The 20,696-nt window shown below is 41.4% G+C and overlaps 1 protein-coding gene and 1 long non-coding RNA gene across 21 annotated transcripts in view; one reads left to right on the top strand and one right to left on the bottom strand.

Annotated features, from left to right (window-relative positions):
* Positions 1 to 7,084, top strand: part of LOC128345239 (uncharacterized) — a 77,443-nt gene extending 70,359 nt beyond the window's left edge. For all 12 annotated transcript variants that reach the window (XR_008316328.1, XR_008316332.1, XR_008316329.1 and 9 more), the window contains 3 exons: positions 781 to 847; positions 1,414 to 1,490; positions 6,824 to 7,084. This is a non-coding gene — a long non-coding RNA (uncharacterized LOC128345239). The remainder of the gene's footprint in view (positions 1 to 780; positions 848 to 1,413; positions 1,491 to 6,823) is intronic.
* Positions 849 to 20,696, bottom strand: part of ACSL6 (acyl-CoA synthetase long chain family member 6) — a 166,467-nt gene continuing 146,619 nt past the window's right edge. For all 9 annotated transcript variants that reach the window (XM_053296876.1, XM_053296869.1, XM_053296875.1 and 6 more), the window contains one exon: positions 849 to 13,167. In XM_053296876.1, the coding sequence (XP_053152851.1) occupies positions 13,027 to 13,167 (141 nt within the window). In that variant the 3' untranslated portion in view covers positions 849 to 13,026. The remainder of the gene's footprint in view (positions 13,168 to 20,696) is intronic.

The raw sequence follows: 20,696 nt of genomic DNA on the forward strand, positions 1-20,696 counted from the left end.
TGCTGTGAAGAATGAAGTGGGAATGACTCAAACATAAGAGTTCTCTACCTGCTTTCTTAAATAATGCTGCACAAGAGCTGTGCAATATGTCATTTCTGAACATCTAGTTCTGCTCTTAGTGGGTTTTTTGTTTTTGAAAGATATCTTCCAGAATTTAAAAACATGTTTATATTAACTGAATTATATATAGTCATGATAGATTTTACATGCAGGAGCCCTTGAGTTCTTCTAGTAGTTTCATTACATGAGGGACAACTGTTAAATGTGTCATTAGACCTGACCAACTTAGTTTTAGTTTCATCTATAGTAGCTGCAGGTCCCAGTGCAGAGGTACGCAGAAGGAGCCCAAACCTGGTCAGTACTGCACGGGCAAAGGCCAGGCCTTTGCCCGTGCAGTACTGACCAGGTTTAGCTCTTTCCCGGAGCCACCCCACTGCTAACTGCCCTAGCAGGGAAGCTCTTGCTGGTAAAAATAAGAGCTTCCCTCTTAGAGCAAATAGCAGCAGTAGGGGGCTGATCCTGATTAAGACTGCAGTAAGGGCAAGGGGTTAAAGCTCTCTTCCCCATATGCCATGGTCCCAATCTGGACTGGGGCACCTTCAGCTGCCAATGACAAAAGGAAAACTAAGTTGGTCAGGTCTAATGATGCATTTAGCATAATGTATTTGGCCCCAAGACCATTGTTTTTACTCTACTTAAATTTGCACTACAACATACAAAGTCTAAATATCAGGATGTTTGCACACTAAAGGCCCTTTTCTCTTCTGTATTATTCTAAAGAAATTTTGTTTAAAAGGTAGGATTGCCCATCAGCTGGAGACTGTGAATTCATACACAAAGTGCGAAGGTAAGCTGAATAATTCTCTCAACTTTATTTTAAACACATGGTCTGAAAAAATACTATGCATTCCCAGTTATTAGTTCATGTTAAACAAGCTCATACATTTGTAATGCTGTTGCTGCCACTTTTATAACAAGAAGTTCACACTATTAAGACAGGCTCTTGAATAACCGTCTTCATGAAACTGGTATCAATGTGTTCACTGAAGATTTCTGAAATGGACCTTAGATTCCAATATTCCTTTGGTCATGTAAGAAGCAAAACCAAACCAAAACCAGCATGATTTAGTATAGGCACTCATTTCCAAATGAGTTACAGATCACATAGACAGGATACTGGAATAAAACAGATCTTATAAAATATTTTATTTGTCAGTCAAGAGGAATATTAACAAGTTCTGAGAAATCTGACAGTCTTTTGAGTTCTTTACAAAACAATTTTCCACATTTGCCTCCTTGTATTTTAGATATACATGCGGATATACCAAAGCTGACAAAAAAATAATAATTACAGTTGTCTTTAAACATATATTTATAGATCATTTATATTTTAATCCTTTCATTTTTCTTTAGTTGAAAATAGAATAAGCATGAACTAGGAAAATGGTTGTTTTACTTGCAACTTTGCTGCCAGTCCTATTTGAATGCAGGTATGTTCTATTGCATGATACAAAGGATAAAGTGAAGATTGTAGAAGTGTTGTTGCCTTTCAGAAAAACCCTAATTGGGGAAACTTCTTGTGGCTGATGGATGTGTAACTTCTAGGTTTTCTTCCCTGGGAATTAAAAGCTTTTGCTGTAAGGCAAGTAGATGACCCAGGGCAACAGAGTGCAGGGCTCCTGTTCTCTTTAGTACTTTGGCAGCTGAAGGAATTGTGGCAACTGCAGTTTATCATGCAGGATAATGTAAAGCTGCATTTGCCAATATTTCCTTTGCTGCAAGAGTCTTCAGAGTACAGGAACTTGCATCTGGACATCCTTACAGTTGGCTTTGTATTGCTTAACTTCTCACCACCATCCAGTTCAGTCTAAAGAATACCAATTAACCTTTAGAAGAAAAAAAGACCAAACTCTATTTTCAAACAAATCCCACTGAAATAAAAAATACTTTAATAAATTACTCAAGAGGCCCAAATTGGCTCTTTTTATGATATACTGAAGTTGTTCCCCTTTTCAAAGCATTGAACAAATACTGTATTTTATGGACTATAAGACTCACTTTTTTCCTCGAAAGATATCCGCCAAAATTCAGGAGCGTCTTATATGTTTTAACAGTTTAATATGTTAAAACTCTGAAAAACTGGATTAAAATTAAGGTGCGTCTTATAGTCCGTAGCGTCTTATAGTCCGTAAAATACGGTAGTACAACTGAGTTTAGGTACTCTGTCTATTTTGCCTTTCAGTTAACTGCTAACTGGTAGTGACTGTAACCTTGTAACCACCCTATACTTATTGAGAGAGCCACTGCAAACATATGTCATATGTTCAGTGCAAGGATGTAATGCTAGTTTAGAATTACTGTTCATAGGAGTTCCATTAAATGACTATTCAGTCCCCAAAAGCCTGGAGCACTTTTTGGAAGTTTTAATTCATTTGGCCAGAAGCTGCTTGTAATCTGGTCCGGTTAATTTTGCTACTTCATTTATTTGTTAAGGACACAGGGAATCTGCTGCAATGAGGAAAACAGAGGGGAAAAGACCCCCCTCCCACCTAGCACCACCTTCTCACCCTTTCAGTATGTCAGTGCAGTCATCAGGCTACAATACTGAATCAGGATTAGTGATGCAAAGGCAGTGAGGTGAAAAAATTGCTTCTGTTGCTTCGTAGCAATTGTGATCTGTACATGACGAGTGCTTCCATACTAGCATTTCCCCCATTATTGTCATCATTCACTCATATCTTATTCCTGAGAGTCCAGATGAATTCGTTTCAACCACTCATTCCTACTTCCCTCCCAAGTCTCCCAGTTTTTTAAAGTGGCTGTTGTAGCAATTTGGGGTTGGCTACGGTCTCAAAATAATATATCCCTTTTATGTTGAACTGCTGATGTCTCACCTGATTTGGAGTTGTGGCTTTCAGTGTGTTTTGGTAATGCTGGGTTAGCCCACCTCCCTCCCTGACCTGGCCACCTAGTATCCTTACCTAGTAATGCCCTCTATACAGTTTCTGAAGTGGAAGTTTTAGCATGTCCTGCTACACAACCAAGGCAAAATAAAATAAAATATATTAATAATGATAGCGATAAATAATTAAAATAAACAAGGAGTACACCAACATAACCTTATTTTGTTTTGAAAATGTGGGTGGTTATGGAGGTGAAGAAAGGAATGCTTATCAATTTCTCCATTGTGCTTTAGTTAGCACCACAATGGTACTTAGAAACTGCTTTTGATGAACAGGTTAAAACATTTAAGTATTTCTTTCTTCACTTTTGCACTCTTTAGTTCCAAGGTAAAAAAATAAATAAAATGGATACACTCCTGTAAATTTCACATACTTTCCCCTTCTCTGTCTACGGAACAGTAACAACGATGGTGCCAGAGCTCTTATAAAGTAGAGTGGCCAAACACAGTTCCTCAGGAATAGGGTAGTGGGCACTCTGCTCTGGTGGTGGGTTGAAGAGAAAAGGGATTTCCTCTAGAAAAGCTATTTTTTTCTGAAGAAGACAGTCAGTTACATGGGACTATATATTAAGCCATTAGCAATAAATCAGGCTAGTACTTAGAATGCTATTATAATGCCCTTATACAAATCTATGGTGCGGCCACATTTGGAATATTGCATACAGTTTTGGTTATCATATCTTAAGAAGGACATTGTAGAACTGGAAAAGGTGCAGAAGAGGGCAACCAAGATGATCAGGGGCCTGGAGCACCTGCAACACCTTGGGCTTTTTAGTTTGGAAAAGAGGCGACTACGGGGAGACATGATAGAAGTGTATAAAATTATGCACAGAGTAGAGTGTGGGCAGAGATAAATTTTACTCCCTCTCTCACAATACTAGAACTAGGGATCATCCCATGAAACTGATGGCTAGGAAATTCAGGACTAACAAAAGGAAGTACTTTTTCACACAGCACATAATCTATAGAATTCTCTGAGACAGGATGTGGTGAAGGCCACTAGCATGGATGGCTTTAAAAGGGGGTTGGAAAGATGTATGAAGGTCTATCAGTGGCTACTAGTCCGGTGGCTATAGCCACCTTCAGCCTCAGAGGCTAGATGCCTCTGAATACCAGTTGCGGGGAGCAACAGCAAGAGAGAGGGCACACCTTCATCTCTTTCCAGTGGGCTTCTCAGAGTCATCTGGTAGGCCACTGTGTGAAACAGGATGCTGGACTAGATGGGCCTTGGGCCTGATTCAGCAGGGCTGTCCTTGTGTGTCATCTAGAAGCAATCATCCTTAGTGCCCTCCAACCCTCATTCAGCTTATTCTAAAACACAACAAAAAAACCTGTTTTTAGCACAGGCTCCTTCATATAAATAATAATGATAATAATAATATAATAATATGAAGAAAACAATCTACAGCTACTGTATTAATATTTCTAAATAAAATATTTCCAGAGTTTTCTGTGAGGCATCAGCACATCTTTTAAGTTGTCAAATTTCATGCAAAAATAGTATATTCTTTTTAATTTTACATTCATTTCATAGGAGTTTATTTACATATAGATCACAGGTTTGTGCTTTTCACACATGGAAAACTGAAGATTATAATTTCAAGTTAATTTGTTTCATTCCAAGAAAACTGTTAGAAACCATTTTCTGATATCTGCAGTAAAATAAAACCCAAGGCATTAAAAACAAAAAGGATTTTACTAGTACCAACCATGTGCTGTTAAAATATTCAATGATTTGTTCTCTCTTTTTTATGTAGAATACCCTGAAAAGTCACATGTAAATGCAGTTATTCTTCAAATATGACTGGGTCCCTAATCGTATTTTATTTTTACTCAGTTTTCTTTATGGAGAAAATTATGCTTTTAAGCAGTGCATATTTATAATGCAACATTTTCTTAATCCACAGGAATGAGTAATTTTGTTGTTATAAATCACCATCATCTTACAGCTTACTTCAACAGACCTTGGGTCAGTCCCAGGGCAGATTCATTCGTTCGTTCATCACTCAGTTGCAACAAAATGGAGTGACAGATGCATGTGTGAAATAGCTATCACAGATCAAATACCACAGAGAGAACATTCACATTGCCTTACATCACTTTCAACACTATGCTTTTCAATTTAGACAGTTCACATGTTGAACTGCAAGAGATCAAGTAATGAACAGGTACATATGAATCAGTTTTGAGAGACAGCATTTTCTTATAAAGAGTTTAGGGCACAGAAGCCATCTTGTAATTAGGGATGTGCTCGAAAGGCGATTCGGAAGCCAAATCACAGCACAATCCTTTTAAAACCGAGGACTTACTCAGCCCCTTTTAACGTGCAGGTCCATCCCTGCTCCTCCTCTGCTCGCTGCCATTGCCGTACTGGCAGAGCTCTATCCAATTATCCCCACGCTCTGGCAGTGCTCTCCTCCAGCTGCCCCCGTGTGGCACTAGCACGCATATAACCTCTACACATGTTGGGCTGTCAGCTGGGTAAGCCCTTGATTTTAAAAGGATTGTGCTGTGATTCGGCTTCCAAATCATGTTTCGGCACATCCCTACTTGAAATGCTATGAATTGCTTCCATTACATTCTAGGACAGTAGAACCAGATTGCCAAGCATTGATGTTGTTCACATTTCTGAGGCAGAGAGTGTGGGAACTTACCTCCCACCCACCCCTGACAATCACAAATTTGGTGACATGGATGTTTCATGCACCCACATGATCCATGCTGCTCAGAGCAGTGCAGATCTTTGGCAGTCGGGAAAATCAAGCCTGGCCTCCAGATATCCCTTAATGCACTGTGTGAAGAGTGCAGTGCGTTGGGGCTTGAGCAGACATACAATTCCGGACAAAGCCCTTTTTACCCAGGTAAAAACCGAAGTTAAAAATGGGCTATCCAGGGAGGCCGGGATTGGCCCCAATCCTGGCACTTCACACAAGCAGACCTACCCAGGTAGAGTTGCCAAAGCCTGGGTAGGACTGCTCGTGTGAACATCTTCAATATCTGCTCAAGGTAATGCAGGACTGTCATCCTTCCTACCAGGTTTTAGCATATCTCTGCCTCATCTAGGCACCTGATGTTTGGATAGTCCTGTCTCAGAGAGTAAAGACTGGATACGATATCTCCCCCCCCATTATTGACCCCAAGTCATAAAGGAGCTCAGCAGCAGAACCATCATGTTTAATGGGATTTTAGAGGAAGGATATGCTATATAGGAGCCTTTTAATTTACCAGCGACATATTGGAGAAATAAACTGATCTAGAACTGAATTTTAAAAATCAATTTGTGATGAGTGAGCATCTTTTTGAAATTTTAAAAGCCCAATTCTTATTCAGCATACATTGAATTTACATCAGTTTGATTCTAGTGATTCTGGTGCCAAAATGGCAATTTCTTTTTCACTATAGCTTGAGAACTGAATCAGACTGTGAATGAAATCATGGTTCTATCGGCCAAGTATATTGACTTTGTAGTGACTAGGATTTTATTATGTCTATGAACCTGGATTTCAATTGATTGGTCTCTGATACCAGTAATTTTTTACTGGTGTACCTGCCTGCTGGCATAACTTCACGGCTTGTGCCTGATCCAGAAGTTGGTAAATTACATATGAATTGTTGCACTCTGCATTGTGTTAGTGCTAGCACCACCAACACATTAACCCTAATTTTCCCCACCAGTAGAAGCTTTCAGATTGGTGTAATATATTACAGGACTGTATCTAGAATTTAAAACAATTCTTCTCAAACATTGCATCAACCACATACACTTTCCATGTCCAATAAATATGAAAATTAGGAGTTTTCATTCTCTGCTAAAAATGTACATATTCCAAAGTGGATCTCATTATTGGCTTTTGTTTTTAGATAAAACGAAGATACTAAAGCAGATTCTTCATCATTGTTTTGCACTGATATGACTACAGAAAGAAGCTGAGCAATGGAGAATTAGATCCTTAAGTATAAAGTATTTGCAGCTGGGCAATCAAAACATCAGAAGAAGCATTTGAAAAAATACAAGAATAATACATTTTGTATTAGAAGTACTACATCAAATATGCAGCCACTTTTGTAATCTTACTTTTTGATCAGAACAGACATTAATAAATCAGTGTCCATATATACTCATCAGTGCAGTGTTTCTTATTTTTTAGTTCTTCAGCTGAATTTCAGATATGATAGACAGGAAACATATGAGGCAATTTAGATCAATATTTAGTCTTTTTCTTTTTAAGATCAGTATTTAGTCTTAACAACTTAAAAATACTGTAGGGAAGAAAAATAATGTAACGTGAGCTCGTCTAGCATGTTTAACAGGCAACACCTCCTTACAGCAGTGTTCATGAGCACACCTTTTTGCTTCTCTAGTCAAGCAAATATGCATCAGAAGTTAGGGATGCTTCTGAAATTCCCCTTATGTGAATTTCCACCCAAATTTGGGAGTCTAATATTAGCTGGTTTTATTTTCAAGGAAAATTGATGTTTTGGAAGTTATCCATTGTTCCAATCATTATTTCCAAATGTGGAACAAAGCACTCTGTGTGTGCAGTTTGCCACAACTCCCATTTAATTTGTATCCCTCCCTATCACTGATCTCCATATGCACAACAATAAAACACTGGGCGGGGGGGGGGGGCAACAAATCGGTGTGCATGAAGCTGTATCAAGATTTTGTTTGTGTACTTTTATCAATGTGCATACGTGCATGTGTAAAACACTGCACAAAAATATTAATGCAACACGTGCTCCCATCAGGTTGCATTTTTGAAAGCTTTTATCTATCTACATATACTCATGCACTGGTCACATGGGTGAAGAGAAAAGATGCAAATGAACCGTAAACTGCAGCAAATTGGTCATACAACTTTCTAATCCAGACTTAATATTAGAAATTTGCCTCATTAAACCAGCATTCAGCAGAAGCTGAATGAGAGAAAATGAGAGGAACAATAAAGAAAAATAGAGGGAATTATCTTATCCATGTTAGACAGAAACAGCACCTCTCAATGTGGCCATAAACTACTTTCTTCATGTTGAGGGCCCTGTGTAAGGATTTTAGAGAATCTGAACTAGATCTGGAGAAGTTTCAAGGAAGGCATTACTTATTATAAGTTACTATCTCTTGATAGGGCTCAATCCTAAGGCTAATGCTCATACCATTGTGGTATTTCACCTCTAATGCATTCACAAGACTTCCTATATTGAGGAGTTATTGTATCTCCTATTTGCAGAAGATACAAAGTCTTGATTCAAATAACTATGTGTGTACAGGCAATGAATATAGTCCTACTCAGATTCAGATTCAGATATTACGTTCTATGTGCGGATAAGTGCCCGTGCACATGTACATGTTTTGGTGTAAATGATACATTAGTTTGCTTTAAAACATGGGTATAGACCCCCTCAAATGTAGGGTACTGATAGAAAGTGTAAATACATTGAACATCATAATGGGTGAATAACTGCACATACACAATCTCTATATATACTGTATAGGCCTGTGCATGATTATAAATCTGATCCAAATCTGATCTGATCCAGAGCCATGGTTTTGGGTCCTTTGAAAGCTTCAGAATTCCATTCTTGGATTCACTATTGGATTTCTTTCCAGAAATCCAATCATTGTCAGTGAAAATCCCCATAGAAGTCTAAAATGAATATGGCCAGACAGGGAGCTCTGAAAGTTGGCACACAAATAGGTAAGGATGGCAGGATCCTATGTATTAAATTTAAAAATTGGACTCACATCTGAGAATCACGGGAAAAAAGTTATGTCACATTGGAGAATCACAGGGGAAGTGATGTCACATTGCTTCCCCTGTGAATCTTGGATATTACATCTGGAAGCTGACCGATTATTATTTTTAATTTGTAAATAATCAGCTAAGGCAAGTGGGCGCTAGATGACAGAAGAACTCCCCACCCCCAGCTGTAATCAGGAAAAAACATACAAGCTCCGTTTGCTGCCAAAGATCTCCAGAATTGCCAATAATTGCCGTAAATGCTACAGAACTCCCTGAAACCGTACTGGGTAATTCCTTTCCTGATCCAAATCGCTTTCCTGATCCAAATCAGCTTCCAAATTGACCCTCAGACAGTATATTTTGGATGTTGAGTGCCAAAAAGATTTAAGTTTAGTTCCTAAATATATCAGCCCAGGGAGGTCAATCACAATTACTAAACCATCATATCATGTCACTAAGCTTATAGACCCTACCCATTGAAGGGTGGTTACTATGGCCAGGTGTGATGTCCTCCTCTCTGCAGTCTTAGAGGGCAGATTTACCAAAATCTCATTCTCAGAACGTACCTGCCGGTGTGGTTCAGGAACAGTTGAGACTGTGGAGCATGTCCTCTTGTAATTTTTTATCATGATCTGTGCAATTCCCTTATTGCTCTTTTTAAAATTGAGTTTGCCACGACAATCTGATGAATCCTATGTCTCCCTCCTCCTTTCTAACCAGAGTTCAGCTATTACCTTTAGTGTTGCTAAATTTGTGCTGTGGCATATAGAGGAAGATGAGGTAATATTAAATTCCAATTCATATTTTGTTCATAATTTAATATTCTAATTTTAGTAATCTAAAGATGTTTTGCCACATGCTAGTTCTGCTACTTGTACTGTATTGTGTTTTCAACTCGTCAAAGACTGAATTAAAATTTCTATCTCTGAAATCCTACAAAATGGCCCATATTGGATTATTTCCGGAATTTTGGATCAGATACTACACAGCCCTAATATTGTATGCAGATGTACAGATGTTGAACATAATGTGTGAATAGGACTTATTTTACATCTACACATCAATAACTGATCATCATGTGAAGATTTGGGACAGCTCTTCAGAGCAAGTGTGACTTTCTCTACTGAAACTATAAACACTTATTTAGACAAATTGCTTAGATGGGAGAGAAACAATCTGGGAAGATCTCAAAATATGGGAAGAGGCTCTCCAATCCAAAGGTGGCAGTCTCTTTCTCGACTCCAAAGCTTTCTTTCCCAAAGAATGGAATAGGGCAAACGATATTCAGCTTCTCAAAACAAACATTAATTAAAAAAATAGTTGATGGCAAAAGCCAGAACTTCTACCACAACAGTCCAACCACCCATTTACTACTAAGGAACTGCAAGGTTTGGTAGATTGGGCTGGCCAGATTTTGACCAGAGATTAAATTAATTGAACACTGCACTTGTGCAGGAAAAAAAGGCATTGATTTGCCTCTGTGGCCTCTTCCTTGCTAATGCCCATTCAAATTTCCCAGTAAGGCTAGTAAAAGTTCAGGCTCTGGCTTCTTTTATTCCGATATGGATGTGCAGATTAAGAAATTCTGTGAGATAAAATGTGATTTCATAGGAATATCAACTGTGACAGAGGGATCTATTATGAAGAACACAATGAGGGAAACTTCTGAGGAAGGAAATATGCCTCTCAGAATAACTGCCTGGGGTTGAGGGGGAGGAAGCATTCAGTGCAATCTGGACAGGGATCTGTTCTGGAACTGATGCCACTAGATTTGATCCTGAAGAGCAGAGGGGACGACAATAGGACTAAAACCAAGCTTCTTAAAATCTGATGACAGACACAGCCAGTCAGCTGGATGTCAAGAATCAATGGCTATCATCCTAGTTAACATAGCACATATGTCAGGATGCTTCATGGGAATGCAATGGGAGCCCACACATAATTCCCTCAGTCCTCCTCCATATGCACTGTTGTGCCAGAAGACAAAACTGGCCAGGTTTACCTATGCTTTGTAAGACAGAAAACACATCAGTGATCCTTAGCAATGTGTTTCTTCTTACAGAGCACTTCCGCACAATCAGAGCTGGGAAGTTTCACCTCTGATGCAACAGTGCAGGTGGAGGACAGAAGTTGTATATGGGCCCCCAATGTGTTCCTGCAGAGCCGCCTGATGTGCATGCTTTGTTAAGTTGTCAGCAAGGGAGGCTGCTCTCACAACCAAATGGGGGTGGGCTGGAGGGAAGGCAGGATCCTACCTTCCTGTTCCAGATGACCAGAGCCTCTTTTTTTGGTTCTACAGCTCACATGAACGCTGCAGCGGCATTCTCTAGAACTGAAATCAGGACCTGGTGTCTCCAGCTATACCTCATGCTGCATGAGTATCTCCATCTATACTGCTGCATGAGCAGCAGAGAGGAACCCCTTAGTACAGCAACAGCTCTCCTCTCCCTGACCCCACTTCTCCACCTGACTATGGTTAACATGCAGCCTGGGAACAGTTTAAAATGTGCCTGCAGCACAGATGACCAAAACAAAAAGGTAGCGCGGCTCCATTTTTGTCCTACCTCACTTTTAACCTGGGTAATGGATCTGGGCTACCCAGGCTTTGAACTGCTGGGTCCTGCTGCCCCAGACAACCACAAGTTCCGAGGTTAACCCTCTCCTACCCAGCAATTTGTGGTCATGAGAACGAGGGATGTGCATGAAGCAGATGCCATCTTGAGTGGTCTGCAACACCATACAGACCACTCAAGATGGCATCAGCGCATGCTCAGATGCCATTTCCTTCCAGACGCTACTCAAAGGCTGCTGGGAACAGGGAACTGATGCAGCTGGACCAGTGTCAGATAGCCTGGCTGCGTAATACAAACAGTGCAGCAATGGGGTGGCAGGCAGTGGTGGTGGTGGTGAAGGAGGAGGAATAGAGAGGCAGGTAAAACCCACCTTCCTCCAGTTAAAGTAACCAGCAGAACCCCACTGAAACAATTTGGCTGGGACAGCTCAAAGCATTTTGGCACCTCGAAATAAGAGGTGCTGAAACACTTTGAGCACATCCATAATGAGAACAGGCTCAATGTCTTCCAAATTATATTAAGCCAGCCCATTCCTCTTAAACTGCATTACTGAGAAGTGGTGCAAAGGAAAAGCTCTGGGTTTAAGCCTCATTTGTTTTTTAACCTGGCTGGAAGGGAGTATTTGGGATCCTGTGGGGATATGAGTAGTACAGTTATGCAGATATTCACACCAGCTATCCTCCTGTCTTACAAGTTTCCATCAGACAGTTGCTTCTATACAAAGCAGCCAAGTTCTAAGGGTGCAGTCACAAACGCCACCTGTAGTCTTGATAGATTCAGAAACCTTTGGGCTGACCCTTATTTGTCATTCTAGAACTGGAGCTACACTGTACAAGAAATACAAAGAATTTGAGGCCTATAATTTTCTAAAACACTTCTGTCAGTTATAGATTAGCATTAATCCGGCATGTCCTGCTAGGTAGTTTAAGTACCAGTGAAATCCATCTTCTTACGCCTTTGCATGAATTGATTTCACAAAGTAGTAAACTCAATTTATGTCTTTACAAAGCATTAGAGCTGCCATTTAATAATTTCCAGTTTTAAGTTCTAGAGCAGGGTAACAGATGTATTTGTAGTTTTATGCATCCAAGAACATTTGAGGTAGACACTAGTCTTTGTCAGATGTCTCCCTGAGGAGGACTCGGGCACCTTTATGAGCTCGGTGACAATGAGGAGTTCTTGGCCACATATGCACTTAATTGAAGCCAGAGAGAAAGGCTAAACAACTTTTAGCTGTACTGTAGCAAGGAAGGTGTGCATGCATGTTTATGTGCATGCATGTGCATCTTGTAGATCAGGCCACAAACTTCTTGCTTCTAAAGAGTTCCTAAGAGTACCCATCCAGAGAGACATCTGGAAACCCTATAGATCACATTACTGAATCATCCAGGAGCTCAAAGGATGTAATACAAAATGGGCAGAACCAATCTGCTTCTCCTTTCTGATTGGTAAGGAATGTTGAGGGTATTACAAATAAGAATGTCTGTAAAATATTTTATGATGGATTGGATTTTAAACAGCATAATGGTTGTCCAATGTGTTTTTAAGCAATCATCTAAAGCATCCATTAGAACAAAAGGAACTAGCGCTAGATGGTAAAGGAATTACTCAGTGATGGTGTCTTCAGACAACAGAAGGCTCACATGGAAGGTCAGATGCTTATTCATTTCAACTGCATCCTTCCAACTTCTCACTTCAGTATTATCCTAATATTACTACAGAGTCCATGATTCTGAAGAACCTTTCTGTGGTGTCAGATGGAAATGCTTGAATAAAGCTCTTCTATCTGTTTCTTGAAGTATTCTCTCAGCTCCGGTCTCTTAGCTTTTAATGTAGGCGTCAACAAGCCATTTTGTACAGAAAACATTTCAGAGTGGATGTGAACAGCTTTAATCTGAAAATAAAGAACAAATAAACAGACACATTAAAACAGTGCTGTGTTGAATAAAACTGTAAGGCTAATAAGAACAGAAAAACAGCCCTGCTGGATCAGGCCCAAGGCCCATCTAGTCCAGCATCCTCTTTCACACAGTCAGATGCCACTGGAAGCCTACAGCAGGAGTTGAAAGGGGCATGCCCTCTCTCCTGCTGTTACTCCCCTGCAATTGGTACTCAGAGGCATCCTGCCTTTGAGGCTGGAGGTGGCCTGTAGCCCTCCGACTAGTAGCCATTAATAGACCTCTCCTCCATGAAGTGATCCAAACCCTATTTAAAGCCATCCAGGTTGTTGGCTGTCACCACATCTCGTGGCAGAGAATTCCACAAGTTGATTATGCCTTGTGCGAAAAAATACTTCCGTTTGCTGGTCCTAAATTTCCCGGCAATCAATTTCATGGGATGACCCCTGACTCTAGTGTTATGTGAGAGGGAGAAAGATGTCATAACATCTTTCCTACTGGGCGTTTAGATATACAACAATACAAGTTAAGGAGGTCATGCTCATGACCTTTCTTGGGAAGCGGCCTTCCCACACACAATCACCTTCCCTAGTTTGCTCTGCTGCTCGCTATGACACCGGAGTGGCGTCACTGAAAGCAGCAGAGCAGGAAACTAGAGGAGGAAGTCCTCCAGCATCCCTCAATGCACCATGCCGGGAGTGCAGTGCATTTAGGGATTCCTCTCTCAGCCGGGAGCTCTAGCCACTGGCTGTGTGTGTGTTCAGGCTGCAGGCACCCCAACATATACACAACCAGGGACCCAGAGAGAAGGGTGCGCTTGTACCCTTCTGCCTGGGTAACAGCCCAGGAGAGAACCTTGGGCTACCACGTGGGGCAGTGCCAAGATCGGTCCCAATTTTGGTGCTTCACACAAGCAGCCTTACCCCAGTAGCGCTGCACAAGCCTGGGTAGAGCTGCTCGTGTGAATGGCTCTACCCAGGTATGCTAAATATATCCTCTTTATGAGTGGGTATATGGAGAATTGAGAGCTCTGTACAACCACCTGGGTACCTGCTTTGGCTGTTAGGACAATAAAATAGACCTAAAGTTCATGGGAACAACAGCTTTCAGAAGCTGCCAAAGAATTATGCCTAAGGGTGTGAACCCACTGGGGAAATGCCGCTAAGTATGGGAACAGTGCTTTTGGACAGAGAAGATAATGGTGTGGGGTTTTCTTCAATCAATTACAATATGGGGGTGGAGAACCAGCTATAACAGAACCATTCTTCATAATGAAGACTAAGATATTGGAAATAGTAGGGGGAGAAAAGAGAGGTGTACAAAGTAGTTAAAATTGTATTTTAAATGTTGTGAACTGCTCTGAGGACCTGATGGTCTGAAAGTGGGATATAAATTTAATACATAATTAAATTTATATGCAGTGATGCATCATTAAAGTTTTATTCCTGCCTAATACACTGGCTTTTTCAAAAGGAAGGTTCTCCCCATAGCACATACTGCATAGGCACTTTATAACTATTATACTATTACTTTGTGTTTTCATTTAGCTGATCCTAAATACACCCTGGGACTTTTAGATACCAGTGGTGGTGGCCACGGGAAGAGGCGAAAGGGTAACCATAGGTGGAACTATTAGTAGGTAGGTCCAACCCTACATTAAAAAGAAGTGAATAATCAGCTCATGGTTTTCTCCATCTGTAACGCTGTTTACTTGCCTCAACCAAAACCTCCAACATTCACACCAGCACTTGGCAGCTGGCTATTCAATGGTAATTTAGCACTAAATTCACCCCTTGGTTGGCTGCAAGTAAAGGAATCCTGCCCTTAGAGGGGCCCATGGTGGGTGTCAGTGCTGTAACAATGCCCCCTCTCTCTCTGAAGTCCCCATGCAGGGGCTTAGCAAGGTTGGAGTGGGCCTAGGGATGAGATTTTAAAATGGGCCCCTTGCTGCAGACTTTCAACCATGCAGTATGAGCCTACATATGTTTTCTCAGAAATCCTAACAAATTCAGTGAAGTTAGATTCCAGGAAGTTTTCACACGGGGATTTTTAAAGCCCTTTAACACACATCTCCTCTGGAATGGAGGGAGTGCATTCACATATCAGCCAGATTTACCCAGAAGTCCCTGTGAGTTATCAGGAAGCAGTTCAGACACAATTTGGGTTTTTCACTGCTCGTTAGAGTGTAGCCTGATTTATATCTGGGGTAAAAAAAAAAATCTACTATTTGCATTGGTTTTTTGGGAGAAGTTCAATTTTGCAGTAAAGTCTCCCAGTAAAGTCGCAGTAAAGCCTGCTGTGTGCAAAAGTCCCAGGTAAGTGTGTGGAGAAATTGCAGCCTCAGGCAGCAAATCTAACCACATGCAGCTGGAAGTACATTTCACAGCAACCTAAAGGACTTACAAGCAAGGAAAGCGCGAGGCTCTTCACACGAGCAGTGCGGAGGGCAGAGGAGGGTTCTGTGGTGCCATGACATGGCGACTCACGATCAATCAAACGGGGTTAGCGGAGCACTCGCTCCGCTAACCTTGTTGAACGGAGGCATTGAGCAGGGCTAGCAGCCAGGATCCGTGCAGCTCCCAGTGCTGCACACAACCGGGCTGGGCGCCTGGTTTTATGCGGTCGTGAGAATAGCCTCCATGTCTACTTAAACATAAACTTCATTGCATTTAACAGAGACCCTTCCCTGATAAGTGCAGATAAGATTGCACATGCTCAGGGATAAAAATGAAACCAAACTAATTTGTGCTCCCAGCATATTTTGCTCTCTAAAGGAGACCAGTAAGTCCCACTGAAGCAAGGAAGATAGGTGGGGAGAAATAGAGAAAAGAAGAAGAATTAGCACCGTTCCTCAGGAGAAAGGGAGAGGGGAAGAATGAGGAATCCGCCTCTTCTTGGCAAAATTTTAAGATAGATGAGGCATGCCAGGGCTCATGGAGCTCCCAAAGTTACACCCTCCATCCTAAAAGTCATTCTCCCTGATCCCCAGTGTGGGAGGAGGGCTGGTTGTGGTCTCTCAGAGTACTGAGATAAAAACCACTCTCTGCAGGTTCTCAGAAGCAGGGCCATTCCTAGCGGGGTTCGGTGCTGGGGGCGAATCAGCATGTGCGGGGCCTCCTTAGCATTTCATATAGTTACAGAATCATACTGATCGATGACAAACAGTGCAAATAGTGTGAGTGAGGTTTTGGACATGACCAACCAGCTTGGACATGTAGTGCATTTCTAAAGAAATAAAATTAAATAAAATTAAATAAAAAATTTCTGAGTTGCAAACCAACTTGACATAGTATAACTATGTAATATTGTTTATTACAGAAGGTTTTGTAATTTTCTGCCATGAAACAAGCCACTTATAGGACTTTCGTTTTTTTTTTAATTCAAAAAAATATTAAAAACCAACAATTTGTCCAATCCACTCCAATTTAAATATACATATTCCTCCCACCCTGCATGTCTGCTCAATACCAGAGCCCTATGCCAAGTCATTCCAGGTGATCAAAGGCTGGGCAGAAAGGGTGATAGAATGATGGTCTAAGGTGGGGGGGGGAGCGCTTCAGTTCCAGACATTTTTGTAATGTTCTACCATGAAACAAGCCACTTACAGGACTTTGCTAGTTTTTCTAAAAATTAAAACAAAAATAAAAACCCAGCAATTTCTGCAATCTGTTTTAAATTAAATATTCAGAGACTTCTCAATCTGCCCTACCTCCCCCCGCCCACCATATCAAAGCCCTATGGCAAGCAGATCCCTAAATATCCGGGGGTGGGGACAACCACAAAAATGAAATCACATTCTATCTCCATTACTAAGGAGGCAAAGGCTGGGCTGGGTAGAGAGTCTGCAGAGAGCTGTGGTGAGCAAGGGCAGATAGTCTGCCTCTTTCCTCCTTTGCAGGAGAGAGGGTGAGCAAGGCAAGGGGGATGAGACCTCTCTGAAAGGTCTGGAGGGCTCTGGAGACCTGCCTATCAGCTCAGAGGGGAGGAACTGTAGCAGCTTGCTGGCTGCTTAGCTCCCCCTAACAGCTGGGTGGGTCCAGTGAGCAGGAGGACAAGCAGGAGAGCAGGAGGGAGGGTGAGCAGGGCAAGGGGGACGATCTGAGGGGCCTTGGGAAGCCCCCCAGACCCTGTGGGCCAGGGGACAATTGTCCCCTCTTGTCCAATGGACCATACACACCTGGCCCCATGTCTCTTCTTTCCCTCAATAGCTCCATCCCTTCTTCTGCCAGCATTGCCTCCATTTCCCCCCCCCCCTGCAATCTCAGCCCTCTCCTCTTCATCCCATGCAGTACTAGGCTAAGAAGAACAGCTGGGGTGGGGGTTGAGTCTTGAATGCCTATCTGCAGGTAGCACCTGCTTACACGTTTCACATCGTTTGAAAATACCACAGTGTTTTTGGCCACACACTAGTTTCCTTTCTTCTCACACTTATGGACAGGCATACTAAAAGTAAAACAAAAAAAAACCCCAAGCTTAATTTCTCCCTTTCTCAAAATATAAACATTTCTGGGATATATCCTTGGGGCTTACTCCCAAGTAACTGCTGTGTGCATAGGACTGCAGCACAATGAGTTCATTAAGGCTTTACTTGGAATAAACTGCATAGAACTGGCTGCAGTTCTAGGCAACATTTACTTGAATCTTTTAACAGATTTGAAAATTAAGCCATATAAATCACAAACCTGTCAAAGAACTTACGCTGAGGACCTCTTATTTCAATACTACTACCACTCACTCACCCACCCACCCACCTCCCACCCCTAAAAGGCATAACAGAAAACAAACCAAAAACAGCAAACAAAAACTGGCATAAGGACTATAGAGTGATGGAGCTACTTGACTATTTTGGACTGGCCCCTTTTCTACACTGTGCCTGTTAGGTTGCCCATGAAGAAAAGGCAATAATCTCAGAGTTCTCAAACACACACATTTCGAACAGGAGAAGTTTGTCCAATTAGTAATTTCAGTTAAAATGCTTTGTTTTATTTGGAAGCTATAACTCTCCCCCCTCGCTTTCAACCTCAAGAGAGGTGAGAGAGAAAGATAAAAAAGCTTGCACAAGGCTTTCTACCCAGAGGAGTGCCAGTCCACCATATCCCCCACCTTCCCTCTCATTACCTAGATCTCCAAATGTCGCCAAGATTTGCTAGTGGCAGTTTAAAAAGGAAAGGGAAAGCCCAGCAAATGCTGGAGAAAACCAAAGTCTCCTGAGGGCTTGGTCGGGGTACTGAATGAGGAGAAAAGGGCTGGCCTCCCTCTGGAGAAAGGTAGACAGGGCTCCAACCTGTTATTAACTCCATTTGCTTGCAGACTGAGTGTTCCCATTTTACATACAACTCTCCAGAGACTTTGCTCAGCCTGCCTAGAAGAACCCTGGGAAATTAAAATGACAGAGCTGGCCTTGTTTGCTGGCTATTGGTCAGAAGAGGTGCCTGTAAGCTATTCTGACTTCTAATTGGCTAGTGTTGGGCTAGCCCCTGCAAACCCTTAGGGGATGAAAAGAAAAGAAATGCACAACCTGATTGGTGCTGAGGCACTAAATATGCAATTTGGGTAGTTACCAAGTATGGTAATTACTTCATTTGGGGGTAACAGATCCCACTGAACACCATAAGAGGGAAAGAATGGCTTTAAAAAGGAAATTAGGGTGAAAAGCCAGTGCCATACTAGCAAGCAGTGAAAATGCAAAAGCAACATCCAAGCAAGAGAGACAGACAGAAAGAGAGAGAGAGAGAGAGAAACTGCACACAGAGGGAGAGACAAAAAGGAAGAGATGGTATGTTTGATGAGAGGATGTGGAGTTAGTAAGTATATGGGACTGGAATGGTGGGGGCAATGCCCCCTCTGACCCAAATGAGGAGCTTCCTCTGGATACTACATGCAAATTCTCTTTCATTCAGCAGAATAAAAAGGATGAGAACTCTACTTCACCCACTTTCCAGTGCTTTCTTAACTGGACATTGTAACTAACCCTTGTAGCATGCAGAACAGAAATTAAAACACAACATCAACAGACTCAATTATTCTAAAATCACAACATAGCTAGGATGTGCTGGGATTTTTCTGCTTTCTAGTTTTGCACAATTGAAAACAGTAAAAGTAACTGGCATAGGAACATGCTTATTTATGTATTTATGTTATGTTATGTTATTTAATTTATATCTTGTTGTTTTACTTGTTTTTATTGTTTTGTTGCAAACCACCCAGAGATTTGCATCTTGGGCAGTATAATTAATTAATTAACATAATTGTATGCTGCCCAAAATGCAATTAATTAAAAAATTAATACCACCTGACTCCAAAGGCTCTAGAAATACAACAAAAATAAAACAAAACAAGCTGTTAAAATAATTTAAAACATTTAAGATTACTAAAATCCTGACTAAAAACATGTGTCTTAAGGGCTCTTAGGTTGCCAGTCAGGCTCTGTGGGCGCCAAGAGTCAAAATTGACTTGACGGCACACTTTACCTTACCTAAAGATGTTAAACTATAAATGTCTATTAAATGTTCTATTAAAATGTACTATTGAATATATATTTGTAATAGTTTTAATTGTTGTAATGTTTTAACCTTTTTATTTGTCGTTTTTATTGTTTTGTTGTAAACCGCTCAGAGGCTTGCCTTTTGGGTGGTATACAAATATGTTAAATAAACAAACAAACAAACATAGGGAGCACATTCCACAGCCCAGGAGTGACTACAGAGAAGTCCCATTCCTGAGTCACTGCCATACAAGCTGGCGGCAGAAGAAGGCACTCTTCCAGGTAACCTGGTCCTAAGCTGTTTAGGGTTATAAAGGTAATTACCAACACTTTGTACTTCACCCGGAAACCTATTAGGAACCAATGTAATTGTTTTCACACAGGCATAATATGGTTTCTCTGAGAAGCCCCAAAGACCAAACTAGCCGCTTCATTTTGGACCAACTGAAGCTTCCAAATTTCATACAAAGGCAGACCCACATAGAGTGCATTGCAGTAGTCAAGCCTAGAGTTTACCACACTTCTGAGATCATTATCTTCAAGGAACAGACACAGCTGTCATATCAACTGAAGTTGATAGAAAGAGCTCCTGGCCATAGCCTCATAGCCTCTGAGAAACCAGAGTGAGGCCTGGGTCCAGAAACACTCCCAAGCTGCCTTACCTGATTTTTTAGGGGGTGTGCAACCCCATCCAGAACAGGAAAATCTATCGTGTCCCTTGAAGTATGACCCCCTATCATAAGTACCTCCACCTTGCTGGATTCAGTTTCCATTTATTGTCCCGCATCCAGTCCATTACTGCCTGTAGGCTGGCATTTAGGGGTGGGGGTTATGCCATTCCTTGATGAAGATGTCATGGAGAAATAGATTTGGGTGTCATCAGCATATTGATAACACTCTGCTCCAAAGCTGCTGATGATCTCACCCAGTGGTTTCATGTAGAAGGCTTGTAGGAGGGCCCTCTCTGTGGCTGCCCCTCCTCTTTGGAACACCCTTCTCCCCCCACCCATACACACACCAGATTCATTCAGCTCCCTCCTT

This window comes from Hemicordylus capensis, chromosome 2, assembly GCF_027244095.1.
Source record: "Hemicordylus capensis ecotype Gifberg chromosome 2, rHemCap1.1.pri, whole genome shotgun sequence".
Taxonomy (NCBI): Eukaryota; Metazoa; Chordata; class Lepidosauria; order Squamata; family Cordylidae; genus Hemicordylus; species Hemicordylus capensis.